The sequence below is a fragment of the Xiphias gladius genome, chromosome 4 (assembly GCF_016859285.1).
Source record: "Xiphias gladius isolate SHS-SW01 ecotype Sanya breed wild chromosome 4, ASM1685928v1, whole genome shotgun sequence".
Taxonomy (NCBI): domain Eukaryota; kingdom Metazoa; phylum Chordata; class Actinopteri; order Istiophoriformes; family Xiphiidae; genus Xiphias; species Xiphias gladius.
In genome coordinates this window covers 24087402-24105094 of record NC_053403.1, presented here as the reverse complement: position 1 = coordinate 24105094, position 17693 = coordinate 24087402, and the positions used below count along the sequence as shown (strand labels likewise).

General features: G+C 40.0%; 1 protein-coding gene across 1 annotated transcript; it reads right to left on the bottom strand.

Annotated features, from left to right (window-relative positions):
* Positions 1-367: 367 nt before the first annotated feature.
* On the bottom strand, positions 368-17446 carry LOC120789162 (histone deacetylase 2). The gene is made up of 14 exons (XM_040125708.1): positions 17246-17446; positions 15474-15586; positions 15219-15336; positions 13917-13991; positions 10397-10535; positions 10054-10195; positions 9648-9740; positions 7286-7394; positions 6987-7127; positions 4412-4520; positions 3509-3639; positions 2549-2704; positions 2392-2449; positions 368-765 (listed from the first exon to the last, which is right to left on the bottom strand). The coding sequence occupies exons 1-14, from the start codon at positions 17298-17300 to the stop codon at positions 735-737; spliced, it is 1470 nt and encodes a 489-aa protein (XP_039981642.1). The 5' UTR covers positions 17301-17446; the 3' UTR covers positions 368-734.
* Between the last annotated feature and the right edge of the window lie 247 nt (positions 17447-17693).

Here is a 17693-nt window from a genome sequence, read left to right as displayed (position 1 = left end):
TGCCTCTCAATCTTTAGGGTCTGCGTCTATCAAACCAGTTATGGTGGACGACAGGAGTGAGAATTCTAACCGATAAAATTGCATTTTATTACGTTTGAGTTGTCCTGGTTGGGTTTTTTTCTGAAATGCCAAATTCATCAAGCAAGTATTCATGTTGGACGTATCCTAGTTTATGCTCTCCAATATATTTGCGCTCGTTATGAAACATGGGTTTCCAACACATTAAGCGCGCTCAGTACCTTCAGCGCTGCCGCTGCACCTTCAGATGCGATCTCTTGGGTCACAACGCCCCCGTGTGACCGTACATTTTCATTACACCAAGCTCAGAAGAGGAGGAAGCCCCATAGATTACCACACGTCATGGGTATAGTATAAAAAAGTTTTATTGACAAATGCAAAATATCAAAATTTAAACACGAAATCATTGTAGGTTCATCTACAGATTACCCACCGCTACTTAAAAACAAGTAAGTCGACATTTCCTTCAGAAGATCAAGCACATTGGAATCAAATGGTTTAATGGGTATCAAAGGACATAGTATGTCAAATTCAAGTGGCGGATTCAAGAAATCCACTGATGCACTACACAAAGAGAGATGCTTACAATTCACAAGAGATTTACAAGTAGAAAATGGAGAGTCATAATAAATATAATGCTTCTGATGGTGATTCGCTGAAGAGTTGGATCCTTGAGGGTGGACAGCACCGCAGAGTTGTGTTTGTTTAAGGAGAACTCAGGCACTGCTGGTCTGCTCATTCTTCACACTGGCAAAGACAAAACAAGAGTTGATCTCAGCTGGAATATTATTTTACACCATTCATTACAACCGGTAACTGGTTTTAAATGTTGTGGCTGATCAGTGTACTCCAGTAGCTTCAGAAAGTATTCAGAACCCTTCACTTTTTGCACACCTCATTGTGTTGTTGTCTTAATTTTAAATGGATAAAATTGCCATTTTTGCCCATCAGTCTGCACTCCATAAACCCATAATGACAAAGTGAAAACATGTTTTTAAACGTTAAACATTTTTGCAATTTTATTAAAAATCAATACTCATAAATCAAAAATCAAAACACATTTTCAAGTATTCAGACCTTTTGCTGCGGCAGTCCAAATTGTTTGGACATAGATTAGAAAGGCTCACACCTGTATATACACCTGTATCTATAAAAGGTCCCACAAGTCACACTGCATGACAGGACAAAAACCAAGCCCTGAAGTCCAAGGAACTCCGGCGAGGCACAGATCAGGGTTTAAGGGTACAAAACCATTTCTAAAGCTTTTAGTGTTCTCAAGAGCACAGCGACCTCAACCATTTTGAAATGGAAGACATTTTGAATCACCAGGACTCTACCTAGAGTTGGCCGTCCAGCCAAACTGAGTAACCAGACCAGACGGGCCTTGGTCTGGGAGGTGACCCAGGCCCAACAGTCACTGAAACAGAGATGGGAGAACCTGCCGGATGGACGACTATCTCAGAAACCACTTTGAGTAAAAAGCAGATGACAGCTCGCTTGGAGTTTGTCAAACAATATTTAAAGGACTGTGAAAGCATGAGGAAAAAGAGTCTCTTGTCTGATGAGACAAAAACTGAACTCTTTGGCCAGAACTCCAAACACTATGTCTGGTGAACACCAGGCATCGCTCATCACCTGGCTAATACCAACCCTATGGGGGCAGCATCATGGTATTGGGGGGCTTCTCAGTGGAAGGGACAGGGAGACTGTTCAGAATTGAGGTAAGGATGAATGCAGCCAAATACAGAGAGGTCCTTGAAGAATACCTACTCTAGAGTGCACGAGACCTAAGACTGGGGCGACAAATCACCGTGCAGCACGACAATGACCCTAAAGCATACAGCAAAGAAAATGCTGGAGTGGCTCTGGGTCAAGTCTTTGATTATCCTTGAAAGGCCCAGCCAAAGCCGAGACTTAAACCCCATAGAACATCTGTGGAGAGATATGAAGATGGCAGCTCACAGACGCTTCACATCCAGTCTGACAGAGCTTGAGAGGATATGCCAGGAAGACTAGGATTAACTGGCTGTATCCAGGTGTGTAAAGCTCAGACTTGAATCTGTAATTTCTGCCAGAGGGGCTTCAACAAAGTACTAAAATAAGGGCCTGGATACTTTTTGTAAATGAGAGATTTTAGTTTTTGATTTTTAATAAATTGCACAGATGTCTAAAAACATTTTTTTACTTTGTCATTGTGGGTTATTGAGTAGAGACTGAAGGGCAAAAAACCCCCCAAAAAATTAAATAAAATTTACAACATAATGAAGAATGCAAAAGTGAAGGCAGTGCAGGCCAGTCAGGTGTGAACATAGCCCTAAACTCAATTTAGAACAAACTAGTTGTTGGACAATTATTAATAGAGAGGCTTATCACCTTTTTGAGTCAGTCTTCTCAGCGCTGCTGTCCTTTGTTTTCTCTTCCTCTTTTATCTCTGGGAGAGGACAGAGAACAAATGAATAACATTTCAACTGCTGTAGAAAAACTTGGTCACTTGCTTTCCTCACTGTCCACTGTCCAAGAGAGTACCCACCAGTTTTCTTCTCCTCTCCTTCCCTCTTGTCTTCGTCAACCCTGGGCCTTTTCGCTCCTTTCTTGTGATTGGCCACATTCCTCCTGCCACCCTCCCCCTCGTCCTCAGAGTCAGAGAACTCTTCATCACAGGCTATCCTCTTATCTGTGGCACGAACTGCAACCACACAACAAGACGCTCTGATTAGCAACATTACAGGTGGACATCTTGTGGACAGGGTTGTGTCCTTCCTGTGGAAATAATCAGAGGACACCGGAACACTTGTGTTTGGGTGTAACCTGACAGCAGCCACCGAGAAAATTTACTGCTGAACTGTGAGATCATCTACCTTACTACCAATCTTTACGTGATAGTTCGGTTGATATAAATCAAGTTGCCAGGTAAAGCAGTAAGAATGCTTCTTCAGTCTGGGGAGTTGTCTTGTTTTGCGTAAGCATTTCTTGTACCATTATTTCCAGAATAAGTTAAGTTACTGAGTAATGCAACCAATTAAATGTGGCATGCACCATATATGTTCTAAAACGGTTTATCTGATAAAATTTTATAAAATCATTGAAATTATTTGGATTTTTTCCAGTGTGTTCACAGGTTTTCCAAGCACACAACAGATGTATGTACAGAACATACAGTATGTAATATATGTATGTGTATGAATGGACAGATCAGAGTGTGAGAATTTCAGGAATATGAGATTTTGTGCCTCAGTTCTGCCAGAAATGTACTGATAGTGTAAAACAAAAAAGAGGCCATATTCATGGATTTAGTAACTTTCATTGTTGTTGTTTTTATTATTCCTACTCAGGATTAATATGTTCTGAGTCTTGGTGGTACATTTCTTTGGGGGATGCAACCAGGAAAATGACATAGAAATTGTGAAAATATTGCCAACAAACATGGACACTTTAATCCATTTTACTGCATGTAACAAAAGGGATCTGGGGAAATGAAGGGCTGTCTTACTTGACAAGCGTTTGTCAGGATCCTCCATGTCCTCGTCCACGGTGTCGTCTGGGACAGCGTCCTCTGGGATGGCCTGCATCTGAACTCCAGGAGCATGAGGAAGCATCCGCAGGTTCTCAAACAGTCGCTGCCTGAACAGTCAGATACACATAACCAACGCATTCAGGTCACTCTGGAGCAATTTAAATAACTTTCCATCAAGTCCACTTTCACATGGACAAAGGAAGATGTGTTACATTTGTTAGTGCTGTGAGAGCAGTCTGTAATGATGGGGATTCATTCAGGTATTATAACGTAGTGAAGTAAGGTGAGAATTGCTGATCAGGTTCGACAGGCCGCGTCTGCAGTTACCACCTAAATACTTTACGTGAGAAAAACACGTGTTCATATTAGCTGTACATACAAACTACTAACGGGAAGGAAACTGTCTGCTATATCACAAACATGCTGAAAAGGACAGCTGGAAGCTCTGAGATAATTCAGACATTTCACTTTTACTTTACAGACACTGTAGGTTTTGTTGATTTTCAAAGTATCTGGGATGATAATGTCACAGTAGTTGAAGTATGATAACTGGAGCACATTCTAAAACTAGGCAAGGAAATTACATTTATTTAATTTAAAAAAAAAACACTCAGGGGCTGAAAAGATCAACAACCAGACTAAAATACATCTCTCAGTGTTTTGCCTTATACTGAGCAATCAACTGATGAGGACCATGGGATGCGATTGAAAGCTCCAGAAAAATCCATTAAGTCAACCTTAATTTAAGGTTTTAGGTGATAACCAAATATATGCAAATATAATATTTGCATGAACATCAGTAATAATAATTATTCCAAATACATTTCAAATCTACTGCAGCATTGTTAAGAAACAGCCCTATAAAATGTCTGTTCGTACTTTATCTTGTCCATGTACTCCTGTGTGTTCTGGTTGGTCATGTTGGAGGGGCTGATGTGCAGCTTGAAGTCAGGCCCAAAGTATTCAAAGTAGTCATTGTAGGGCAGTTCTGCAATAGAAACATCATTTAGAAAAGTAGGCAAACTGTGAAAACTGAGCCAAGATAAACAGCTGTGCAAGATATATATACTGCAGATAAAACAAAGTAACAAATTATCAGTCGTTTGAGTTAAAAAAGGGCCGATAACACACCTGTTAACATGATTTACTGAGGCTTTATAACCTACACTGATCCTGACTGAGGGGAGGATGAATTGAACTGAGTGGGGAGTACAGTTAATGTCCTGAAATTCCATTAAGAAGACTGCTGGCCCATCTGACAGCCTGCGATTACATCCCCCCTCTTTATGTTACACACGCTCAGTGGAACAGACAGTCTGCTGACTCAGCTCCCTGTCAAGAAAGGTAGCAGGTAGGAAGTCAAGCACAAAAAGTGCTGCACAGACACAGCTGAGTATCAAGCACACATTTTACATTCAGTTGCCACCGCCAATGTGTATCTCCAGTGCCTCTCTTTGTTGAATGAAAGCTACTTTCATACACACAGAGTCAATTATCTCTCGCATAAAAACTACATATGCCTTGTGTTTTTCTTTATAGAATGAGGTTGTGTGTTCAGTACAGTTTTTATGCTGTAAAAAGATCTTACCAAACACCAAAAGTCAGTATGTTCCCAGTGGCTCTTCGGACTTCGACACTAGCAGGTGCTCGAGTATTTACGTGATTTTGTATTGCACTTCCATAATGTTGGGGGGACTCACAAGAAACACATTAAAAAAAGAATGGTCAACATCAACGCAGCAGAAGGTAAGACATCTGGACTTTTAGTCCCCAACACGGGATGCATACCAAAAACCCTTAATCCTTCTCTTCCCATGTTACAACTCTACATTTTCTGTCATTAGACCCACTCTGCCTGGTAATGTCAATGTCTTTCAATCCCCACAACTCCAGTTTCTAACACAGCCTTTCTGCTATAAATTTGTAGTCTGCAAGCCCAAAATGAGATAATCCAGATAACACCATTAGGGATTATTTTCTAAGACGTGACAACGGTCCACTGGAGCTGAACAAGGCATCCAACTGTTTTCACAGGCTGGGCCATGACTAGGCTGAAAAAACAAAACAAACCTGTCAGACAGATGGCAGAAACTTTAGGAGTGGCCAAATCAACAATTTGGTAGAATATTAAAAAGAAGAATGCACTAATGAGCTCAGCAACACCAAAAGGCCTGGAAGACCAAGGGAAACAACTAGAGTGGATGATCACAAAATTCTTTCCTTGGTGAAGAAAAACCCTTTCACAACATCTAGCCAGGTCAAGAACAATCTTGAGGAGGCAGGCGTATCATTGTCATAGTCTACATTCAAGAGACGTCTTCATTAATGTAAATACAGAGGGGTTTACCACAAGGTTCAAATCTCACTCACTCACTCACTCACTCTCTCTCTCTCTCTCACTCTCACTCACTCACTCACTCACTCTCACTCACTCACTCACTCACTCACTCACTCACTCACTCACTCACTCACTCACTCACTCAATGTTGTGGCTGATCGGTGTACACTCAAAGCCTCAAGTGTATACTTGACAGAGCTTCCTAACGCAGACAAGGTAGCCTACTGTTTTTAGATTATATGCCATGTTGTTGAGCTATGATGTACAAACGGCTGTCTGCAAAGTTAACACTAGACTTTATGATCATCCATTTTAACAAAATGCAGCCACACCAATGACTTCTTTGACATGGTGTCAATTAGTTCGGAGTCGACTCCAAGTAAACATTTAGTAAATGGTCAGTAAACGATAAATAAGTCATACCTAGAAGTTTCCATTAAGTTGGGCGAATTCAAGATTGTGTTTTCAAAACACCCCCGTTTTCACAGGCAGTCTGTCCCTCCCGCCACTGAAAATAATGGATTAATCCTGGAAGACTATTGATATAGTGCTTTTCTCCTATTGAAAGTAATACCAGCGATTGTCCAGCCAATGAGAATTTGTTCGGATGATAGCATATTGACTAACCAATCAACCATTCAACACTACAGCCCTAAAGAATAGACAATCAAGAAACAAAGGATGATGCATTGTTTTTGAATAAAACAGCAAGCAGTATGTATAGTTAAAATTTGGCCCACCTTGACCAACAACAATAAAGGAAGACTTGCAGCACACTCAGAAAGTTATATACAGTCATGCCTCAAAGCTGCCGTGTGTAAAAGGGTTCCTCTACTGCTCCATAGCTCTACTGACGGAATTCAGCATGTAGAGCAGTGTTCATTTTTATCCTCTAATCACACGAACCCCACCGACAAGAGAATTTTTGTACCTTTCAGGATTCATCTACAGCCAGGGAAGGAGGTGGGTGAGGATATTTTTAACCTTTTAAGGTTAATAAGGCAAAAAGTTTCAGACATGCTGCTCTGGCCTATCACTGCCTTGCTTAATCACAACATGGTCAAATTGCTATTTTTAACATTCTTCATATTCACTGACATGGAATCAGTGACAAACCATCAGGGATGTCTGTGTCCAGAGCCACAGCTGTTTCATAGGTCCAGCAGCGGGCCACATTACGGATGGTGTATCCTCCCCCACCCAGCATGAGCAGCGGGAGGTTGAAGGACTTCATGTACTCCACACACTTGGCATGCCCTGGGAGAAACAAGAGGCACAATGTAACACTGACAGATAAAAGACCAAGTGATACATTCACCTGTTTTTAGACTATTCTCAGACCAAGAAAATCTGAATATCTGAGTAAATGGAAGTATTTATTTGACAAGTTCTTGTAAATGTGTGTGTATACATACCACGGATAGTGAGGTTAAAGCAGCCAAGGCGGTCTCCTGAGAGAGAGTCTGCACCACATTGAAGAACCACAGCACTTGGCTGGTACATCTCCATCACCTTGGCCATCACCTGCAGGCCCACAGCAGAAAAATCACACTCAGGAAGTGTTGAAAGATAGTGAATATGACCCCTCAAATCCCTTAAATTGAAATGTAGCTGTCAATTGTGCAAAGACGGGGTATTTTGTTTAATTTTTGTATCAGCCATGACAAAAAAAAACAACAACTAATGAACAACAACCATGTTGTGGTTTATTCATAATGGACTCTCAAGATTCAGGATAACATTGGAAAATGTCATCAATGTCGCGATTTTCCGTGCTGCTTCTGAACACAATTTAAATAAATCTCCTCTCCCACCCACATCTTTCCGACTTTGGATCTGGGAGGGCTGTGTCCAACCATTTCATTAGCTTTTCAAAATCAACGATCTGACATTCACACCCACTTCCGAGACTGGGCAGCTCTGTAGAGGTGAGAAAGTATGATGGATTTGACATAACCATACAACACGTATGAGCCACTTCTTATTTGGTATAACACAACCTGCACACCCAGCTACATTTTAAATCATCAAGGTAATTTAATTTTTTCTAAATTGGCTTTGGAATTTCCAGGGTTACCTTACCACCTGACTGACCTGACTCAGTTATCCAATCCGGGAAATTTGCACCTAAAATTTATAGACTTTTTTTGGGGCTTTTTAGGGAAGCAGAACAAGCTGAATATACAACATCTGACATATTATCAAGCTGTTATAGCAAACACTTTCACCCAACAGACGCCTATTTACACATCCATGGAAAAAAATTAGCATTCATTTGGAATTGTGTTTCTGGCCACCTGATGAATTTAAGTCCAATGTTCACTCTCTTTTGAGCTCTGGTTTCTTCTCCACCAACTCCTGAAAAAAAAAATATCTGGCTTCTTGGCTGGTAAATGCACCACAATGTTCACCAGCTAATTCCCAACTCTTGTCTGGTTTTTGGTGCTGTATAGAGTGTACAGAGGGTTTATCAAAGCTTTTCCACGGACCACAGCCGCCACCTGCTGCTAGAAAACAAGGTGGAAGAGAGCAGAGTCTTCAGACTGTAAAACCAAAAAAGTGAGCTAAAATAAACTAAAATGCTCCACAGAGTTGAGGGGAACTACAGAGTTGGGTGATAATTCTCTGTGGGTTTATCATTCCAACTGACCTATTTACATTACACACAGAAACTTGATCCATTGTTAAAATAACGAGACTAGTCAAAACCTAGTATGTGGCTGGACCGCCCTTTATCTGTTTGCTGCTCTCCTACTCTCTGTGCTCACATATACAGCATTTTAATCCAGCTGAATTCCCAATAAAGCTGTTCACATTTACATGTTTTTTCTGTTTCTGTGGTCAGACAATAGAACAAGTATGAAATAGTGACTGTTAACCAGCAGTCACTTCCAAGCCATTTCCAAGCTGCTGCTCTGCTAAAATCCTGATTTTATAACTGCAATATCGTCTAAGTTCTAATAAGTTAAAGACAACGGCTGTGCCATGACTTCGGCTATATGTACTTGAAAATCGATCACTCAGAGTGAAGATTAGAAGCTCATCAGGTGCTTTGCAATCAACTGAATGAGACACATAGAGAGGTGTACCTGCGGAGAGAAAGCCTGAACTCAGTAGGGAAATGCTGGTGAATCTACTCTATGGAAAGTAGCTAAGATTTTACCAAAAAGTCGCTAGATTTGTCACTAGGTGCTTTCGTGAAGAAATTTGCTAAAGGGCTGTGAAAAGTTGGTAAATCTAGCAACAAACGTACTAAGTTGGCAACACTACCCATAAACGCCTCCCTGATGACGTAATAGGAATTGTTTGGGCCAATTCATTTTGAAAGAGCAACAACCAATGGGGAAACTCCAACACTCGGCCAGCTGAACAGTGGTGTACCTTCAGCACTCAATCACATGGTAATCGGTTGACCAATGTTGTAATTTCACTACCCACTCAGTCAGTCAGTTACTCACTCAGTCAGTCACAGACACTCGCGCATTTATAGGGCTGGCCCCGCAGTTGCAGTTGGATGCAGCTTTATGTGTCATATCCTTTAAATAATCTGAGGTATATACACTGGAATAACATGCAATAAAAGTCATATTCAAGGTCATTCAGGTATGAAAATGTTTCCTGGTATTAGGTTCAAGTGAACTTCTAAAAAAAACATGACTGATTTCATGTGTGAGGATATCTAAATAAGATTGTGTGAATCTCGACAATGTCGATGATATTTAATGTGGAATACAAAAATAAGTTTGATCATTTTCAAGATTTAAATGTATTACTCACAGGCTTGAAGATTTGCTCATATGACTCATCATCAATGCCATCCCGCAGAGGGAAGTTGACAGCATAATATTTGCCTTTTCCAGCACCAATATCCTAAATGCAGAGAGGGTCAATGCAGTAGAATACAAAGAAAAAGATACATCACTAAATTATCACAATATTCATCGCAGGTGAACAGTTTCTCCAAGTGGAAATGTTAGCTTCATCAAATCAACGAGACTACTATGCCTTTTCATAAATTAAAAACTTAAATTTACACAAATCCATATTGCTTTGTTGTCTTACAGCGATAACATCCACTTCTACTTTAATGCCTACAAACACCACACACTAACAATCCAATGTTTGGTGTTTTCATATACAAATTATGACCTGTAAGTAAGTGAGGATGAAGGCTGAAGCTCACCCTGAGGTCCCCGGTTCCAGGGAAGTACTCCCCGTATTTATGGAAGGACACAGTCATGACCCGGTCTGTGGTATAGAAGGCCTCCTCTACTCCGTCCCCATGGTGGATATCTATATCAATGTACAGCACCCTCTGGTGATACCTGGGAGAGAGGGACAACACAGACAGGGCAGAGATACGTACAGAGAACACATACTTTGGTTAACACTGCATTTTCAAAACTCAACCTTAAAATCAGTACACTGATGAAGAATGTACTTTTCACACATGTGGTTGGACATCATGTGAGATAAAAATGCCTTCTCATACTGTCCAGTTTTGTCAAGCTGCTAGTGAAACTCACTTGAGCAGTTCCAAGATGGCCAGCACAATGTCATTAACATAGCAGAATCCAGACGCTTCAGACTTCTTTGCGTGGTGAAGTCCTCCTGCCCAGTTCACTGCAATGTCCGTCTGCTGTCGGTTCAGTTTTACTGAACCAGCTGGGCCCAACAGAAAACACATTTGGTTTAATGAAATTTTACAGTTATAAATATATATGATTGACAATCACCAATATGACAGATCTAACAGGGTCTTTTCTCATTTCCCAACAAGATTTAAAAATTCATTATACTATTTTATGCAATTAATGGCATTAGGCTCAACTGGGAAACCAAGTGGCCTGATGTCACTGACTCTCAACTGATTCTAATAAATTGGTGATTAAGGCTATTGTAGAAACCAATGCACAAATTTGGGATTGCACAGAAGTTTTTCATATTAGCTTGTAACCATTGTACATTATGGTATCCAACCACAGGTTACAAATATGAACAGCTCAAGCCTTCTGACCACTGCAGCTAGTGGGTAGCACAAGTTCAGCATAAACCTGACTACCTTTCACCAGACAATGCATCATTCAGACAGGACAACTACTACAAAAAGAAACAGTAGCAGCGACCTAGCCAACCAATAATATATCCTTTATCAAACACCCTGAAAACCTGTTTTCTCAATCAGCTTCTTACTAAAAGTAATGGACTCCCACAAGAACATTTAAATTTATGTCCAAATTACAATAGTTTCAGTGAGCCTAATTGAAGGGTTTTTGTCTGTGCTCCTCTCACTAGTTTGATGTTGACAGGACTTAGAAAGATTTGAGATCATGTTTGTCCATGCACCAATCAAAATTTAATATGTACCTTAATCAGAAACTGATGACAATTTTGAGGGTGTTTGCTGCTGTTGGCAGGCTACTTACAATTAAACTGAAGAATTAACACTCAAATGGTCTTGATTAAACGGATTAGCTTAGTTTTTTAATGTTAAACTTGTAATAAATAACTACAAATACTTTTTTGTTTTTTTTAAACTTTAACTTTGATTTGTTGTTTTAGTCATTAATATTTTAGTATTTAATTTTAGAAAGAAATATTTTGGATTTGAAAGTGATATTTCAGGTGCTTTAATGCTTAATGCAATTTTATTATAGTTCAGATGTATAAAGATAACCATTAATAATTTAGGCATTTAAAGGATGTCCGGGACTGGTTTGAAAACGTCAACATTTCTAAAAGATTCAGATTTCAAAAGCATAATAATGAAATCCTCTTGAGTGATAGCACTAAGCTTCAGAATCCCAGTAAGACACAGCTACTGTAATATGCAGATACTGTATGTAGACAACATGCACACACGCTAGCTCTTAACATTCCTCTGAGCAGTGACAGGGATTTAGCCACAGTCTGAATACAATAAATGATTACCTTGTTATTACGATTTTACACTCATTGGTATAAGTAATAATCGTATATGTAAATAAATAAGTATAGTAGTTCAGTAATAAAAATGTTGTGTGTCCTCTTTGCTGCCAGTTTGTCCAATAAATTCATGGGTTTGAAATTTTCTCTGTGCAGAGGACGTAATGTAATTAGGCGGTGATATACAGTTAGGTCTATAAGTATTTGGACAGTGCCACAATTTTTGTAATTTTGCATCTGTACATCACCACAATTGATTTAAAACAAAGCCATCAAGATGTGATTAAGTGTAGAGTTTTGGCTTTAATTCAAGGGGTGTAAAAATAATATTGCATTAACCATTTAGGAATTACAGCAGTTTTTACACACTGACCCTCATTTTCAGAGGCTCAAAAGCAATTCGACAATTAACAATTGATCTTTTTCATTGCCAGGTGTGTCCTGTTCCCTCGTGACAAATTAAGCAGATAAAAGGTCTGGAGTTGATTCCAAGTGTGGAATTTGCATTTGGTAACTGCTCATAGAAACTCTCAATATCTGGTCCAATGAGGTGTTGATGCAAATGGATGAGGCCATCATTCAAATCAATTCTATTAAATTTTATTTATATAGCGCAAAATCATAACAGAGGTTATCTCGGGGCACTTTTCATGTAGGTCGGGTCTAGACCAGGACTCTTTATAGTTACATTTACAGAGAACCAACATTCCCCCATGATCAATTACTTGGCGACAGAGGCAAAAAAAAAAAATAATAAATAAAAAATAACCTCCCTTTTAACAGGAAGAAACCTTGAGCAGAACCCCGCTCATGATTGGTGGTAGTCTGCCTCGACCAATCATTAGGTTGAAAAAACAAAACAAACCTATCAGATAAATAACAGAAACTTTAGGAGTGGCCAAATCAACAATTTTGTAGATTCTGTAAAAGAGGGAATGCACTGGCGAGCTCAGCAACACAAAAAAGGGCTGGAAGACCACGGAAGACAACTAAGTGGATTATCGCAAAATTCTTTCCTTGGAGAAGAAAAACCCCTTCACAACATCTAGCCTGTTCAAGAAAAATCTCGAGGAAGCAGGTGTATCATTGTCAAAGTCTGCAATCAATGATTGCAAATCCAGAGGGTTTACCACAAGGTTCAAATCACTGGTAACACTCAAGAACAGAAAGACCAGATTAGACTTTGCCACAAAACATCTAAAAAAGCCCCCTCCCCAGTTCTGGAACAAGTTTCTTTGGACAGATGAAACCAGGATGAACTTGTACCAGAATGATGGGAAGAGAAGAGTATGGAGAAGGAGAGGAACGGCTCATGATCCAAAGCCACCACATCGTCTGTCAAACATGATGGAGGCAGTGTTATTGCACGGACATGTATAGCTGCCAATGGATCTGGGTCACAGGTGTTTATTGATGGTGTGACTGCTGATAGAAGTAGCAGGATGAATTCTGAAGTGTATAGTTCTATACCATCTGCTCTGATTCAGCAAAATGCTGTAAAATGGATAGGACAGTACTTCACAGTACAGATGGATACTGCGAAATCAACACAAGAACTTCTCAAAGCAAAGAAATGGGATATTCTTCAATGGCCAAGTCAGTCACAAGAAATCAAACCAACTGAGCATGCTATTCATTTCTCGAAGCCAAAAGTGAGGGCAGAAAGACCTACAAACAAGCAGCAACTGAAGGCGGCTGCATTGAAGGCCTGGGAAAGCATCTCAAGGGAGGAAACTCAGCATTTGGTGATGTTCATAAAATGTCTGTGATTCCTAAACAATTGATGTGATATTTTTGTCAAACCCCTTGAATTAAAGCTAAAAGTCTATATGTATTTCTATATGTGAAACTCTTCCCTCTAACACATTGCATGCTGGAGTCTATCCCAGCAGACACTGGCTAATCCTGAACAGATATTTGGCAAATGTTTGTGCAGATATCTCACACGGTCAAAAGAGCTGAAGGGACAGACAGACCGATATCACTCTCTTTAAGTCATTTTCCTAGTAGTGCAAACGTTTGACCTCTGCGTGTAGTTAACTGACATCAAGTTATATCATTTTTAGGTAATAAAAATCTAGCAATTTGCTATGCAACTAATGGATTTTTCTTGCAACTTACCAGCAGAGCCACCAGCGGAGAGCTGGCAGAACTCAAACAACCCATCAAATACAGGACAGTCCTCCCCAACATTGACTGCAAGACAAAAATGATGAGAAATCCTACAATTACTACTATGAACACACAAATAAAACAGGAACAACAGCTTGGTGTGAGTGTTGTCTTATCAAAAGTGTTCTTTCAGCAAAACCGATTTAATCATTGAGTTTTCCATGACTTTTCATACTAAAGCTGAGTGCTAATTTAACCTTAAAGCGTAGTACTTTGTATGTTCTTTTGGTGACATGGTGGAGTCGGCCAAAGGATATGTTGGAGGAGCAGACAGACAGGTAGAGCCATGGCGTTGGCTACTGGCGCTAAAATACTAGCTCAGCTGGTCTATATATAACTGTAAACTAACTTCAACTCCTTGCAGAACATAGTGGGTAAAACGTGTGTCCACAAAATGACTGGTTGAGCCATTTAATGCTATTTCAAGCTTGTAAAAACTCAGGTTTTTTTTCCCCCAACATTGCACCATGCTGGTCTGATTAATTACCATAAAGCAAACATACAATGTGACCAATCAATTACTGTCACCTACAGACCAGAATCAGACAAAGGCTTGACAGGCACTGCACTACTTTAAAAGAAGACTAGGTCAAACCCTAGTATATGGCTGGACCGTCTGTTTGCTTCTCTCCTAGAGTCTGTGCTCACATATACAATAAATTATTACATGGTTACCAAATTCCCAATAAACCTGTTCTCATTCACATATTTTCTGTTTCTATTATCAGACAACAGAAAAAGTATGAAATAGTGACTGTATTGCAGCCCGAGACGTGTGCCTGTGGAGGGAAATCCAGATCTTGTTCTCGTGGGGCAATACTGGCAATTCGCTTCTATGGAAAGTAGCTAAGCTTTGTCCTAAAAGTCACTAGATTTGTTGCTAGGTGCTTAAGTGAAGAGAATTTGCTAAAAGGGTGTGAAAAGTTGGTAAATCTAGTGACAAAGAGGTTGCTAAGTTATCAACACTGCCTGTAAACGCCCCCCTGATGACACAATAGAAACAGTTTGCGCCAATTCATTTTGGAGGTGCAACAGCCAATGGGGAAACTCCAACGTTCTGCAAGCCAACCAATAGTGTAACTTCAGCACTTGGTCACTCGGAATTCAGCTGACCTATGGTGTAACTTCATCACTCACTCAGTCAAGGACATTCACGTTTATAGGGCTGGCTCCACTGTTGCAATCCAGCCAAAAATTTTTTAGTTGCATGCCTATTGAGAACCCTGTACAAGAAGCCCGCAAACTCCTTACAGCGCTGCATCTGCTTGCTGAACTCAGACATGTTGTCGGGCCGTATGGATCGGAGGAACTTGATGTAGTCATCACTGTGATATTTTGTCATCTCCTCTGCTGTGGCTTTGTGTGGTCTCTGTAACACAAAATAGAGCAGCTGAATGAAACTAGGGGAAAAAAGAAGAAGACGACCACTATAATCATATTTTATTAACATCTGATATTCTGGTACCACAGTAGAGCATACAATACATTTTGTGGTTAGAAACATACATAGATTTCCATTTTCCTGTACAGTCCATAATTCAGAAGCAGGTTGTGAGTCATCCGGATGCGATGTGGTTTCATGGGATGCCCCTGTCCATAGTAATAATTTCCAATGTCACCTGCAAACATAAACATGGGTTAAAGCGCACATTCACAAGCAATGATACGTGCATGTATCACGTATGGTCTACTAAGGAGGACTTACTGATACTGACAAGAATCAAATATTACAATATTTTTTTCAACTATGTATGTAACTTCATATAACACTACAAATATTGTATTAATATACACATATATCCCAATGATATTGAGTCTCATTAATAATGAGCTCTTCCATAACCTAAATCTGGGCCATTAATGACGCTATTGCAGTACAAGTTCAAATGTGCCTGTGTCTAAGGAAGTCATTCAGTTGTGTATCAAAAAAAACAAATGTTGAAATAATTGTACATTTTTCACATTTCCACATGCCCTCCTAAGGTGATCTTGACGCATAAGGCTGGTGTTATCCTGTTTTTTCTTACTGTCAACCAATCCCATTTTAAGACTAAAACAAACAATGTGCTACTCTGTCTCTCAATAATTTCTGACCTCTCTACCCCACATTTAGCACTCAGCCCCAAGGCCGTTGGTTCCTACTGAAGAAATAAATCCTTAAAAATGGGTCACAAATATGTAGTTTCTTTTTAAAAAAGGCTCAACAATTTCATAAAACAGCTGGGAACTGTAGTTTTTAGCAAACATTAACTAAACAGGAGTGAAGAATGCATTTGTTGGGGACTATTTTCAGCAGTGAAATAATACACATTCAGTGTCCTAGTTAGTATATCTGAGTTAGCAATTGTCTGTGTAGTTAACAATGAAGGGTTTCTACAGTTCACTGTTGTTTTGGGTTTTTTTATGGAATTTGGCAAAATGTAGAATGCCCGCCTTATCCTTTACGGCCTGTGTTGTATATCTAAAGAGAAAAATTCATAAGTGAAATGAAAACCACCAAGTCAAGCAACAATATGGAATCTTTTGACTGTTTGGCTTATTAAGATATTAAAAATTGAAAATAATTAAGTCCTCATTAACCTGAACTGCTGAGGTTAAAAATAAGTGATGCCTCTAGGGGGGAGGCCATGGTACCACTTGGACGGTCAAGACAGTTTCCTCTACTGTGAAATGCTGCTACCTGGGCTCAAAGAAACACTTGATCCACTGAGGGACGTTAAACATCAATTAGGCCTGAGCAAACTGTGCGTGAAATAGTTTCACATTTCGCTTCGTGGCTCCAAAAATGTAGCTTTGACACACTGGATCTACAGTTTCTCGTCAGTTTCAGTTATTCATCCGGGTACGAACAAATAACACGGTGCGCAAAGCCTGGTCTACGGTTGCAATTATATGGCTCAAACAGTGATTGTGAGTGTTGCGATTGCACTGTTACACACGTTCACGTCTAGATAATTACATGATAAAACATTAATTTAACCTTATTTTACGTAATTTTTTACACCCTCGCTCGTTCTACATGAGGAGTAAAGTGCATGTTTGGTTTGCTACATGCTTTTTAAACCAGTTCACACGCAGGGTTACACTAGATAGTACCATGGAGGCCATTTAAGTGATGGTCATTAACGCTAGCGGCGAGCTTACTCGTTAGCTAACTTGTGTTTAACACCATTCATTTACAGGCAGCACCAGCTAAACTGACTAGCTAAGCAGCTAGCGCTAGCCTGCCAGATGCCTCAATTTGGGCTTCCCATTCAGACACCCCGGATGTCCCGTACCGTCATAGTAGTAGCAGACCTTCTTCTTTGTTCCACCCGCAGTCGTGTAAGCCATGTTTGGATCAGTTTTTTAAAAAGTTGGTTAGAATTGGCTTTAGCAGATGGAGAAGTGAATGGACGGTATCAACACAGAGGAGTACACTGCGAAACGGAGCGTTAGTAAATGGGAGGCGGAACTCCACCGGGGCGGGGCGGGGCGTGCTGTTACGTTGTAAGGTGGCCCCGGGCCCCAGGCAGCAGAAAAGATGGGACAGATGTATGGGTAAGAGTTCCCGCGACAAACTCCGGCGGGGCTGACAGATAAGCTACATAGAGTATTACCTATTTTTAGAAACAAGGTATATAAATATCCCTGCCATGCTTAATGTTAAAATAATTACTACTTCTTCATTGTGTTGGAGCTCCTTATGAAGAAGTGTTACTACTTCTTGATTGTGTTGGAGCTCCT

Excerpts from the sequence above, each read along its gene's own strand:
- LOC120789162 (XM_040125708.1), bottom strand. The coding sequence starts at position 17,300 with ATGGCTTACACGACTGCGGGTGGAACAAAGAAGAAGGTCTGCTACTAC. Across the intron at positions 3,640-4,411 it reads GAGTACATGGACAAGATAAA|GCAGCGACTGTTTGAGAACC; the intron begins GTACGAACAGAC and ends CTGACTGTTCAG. Across the intron at positions 2,450-2,548 it reads AGGAGAGGAGAAGAAAACTG|AGATAAAAGAGGAAGAGAAA; the intron begins GTGGGTACTCTC and ends GTCCTCTCCCAG.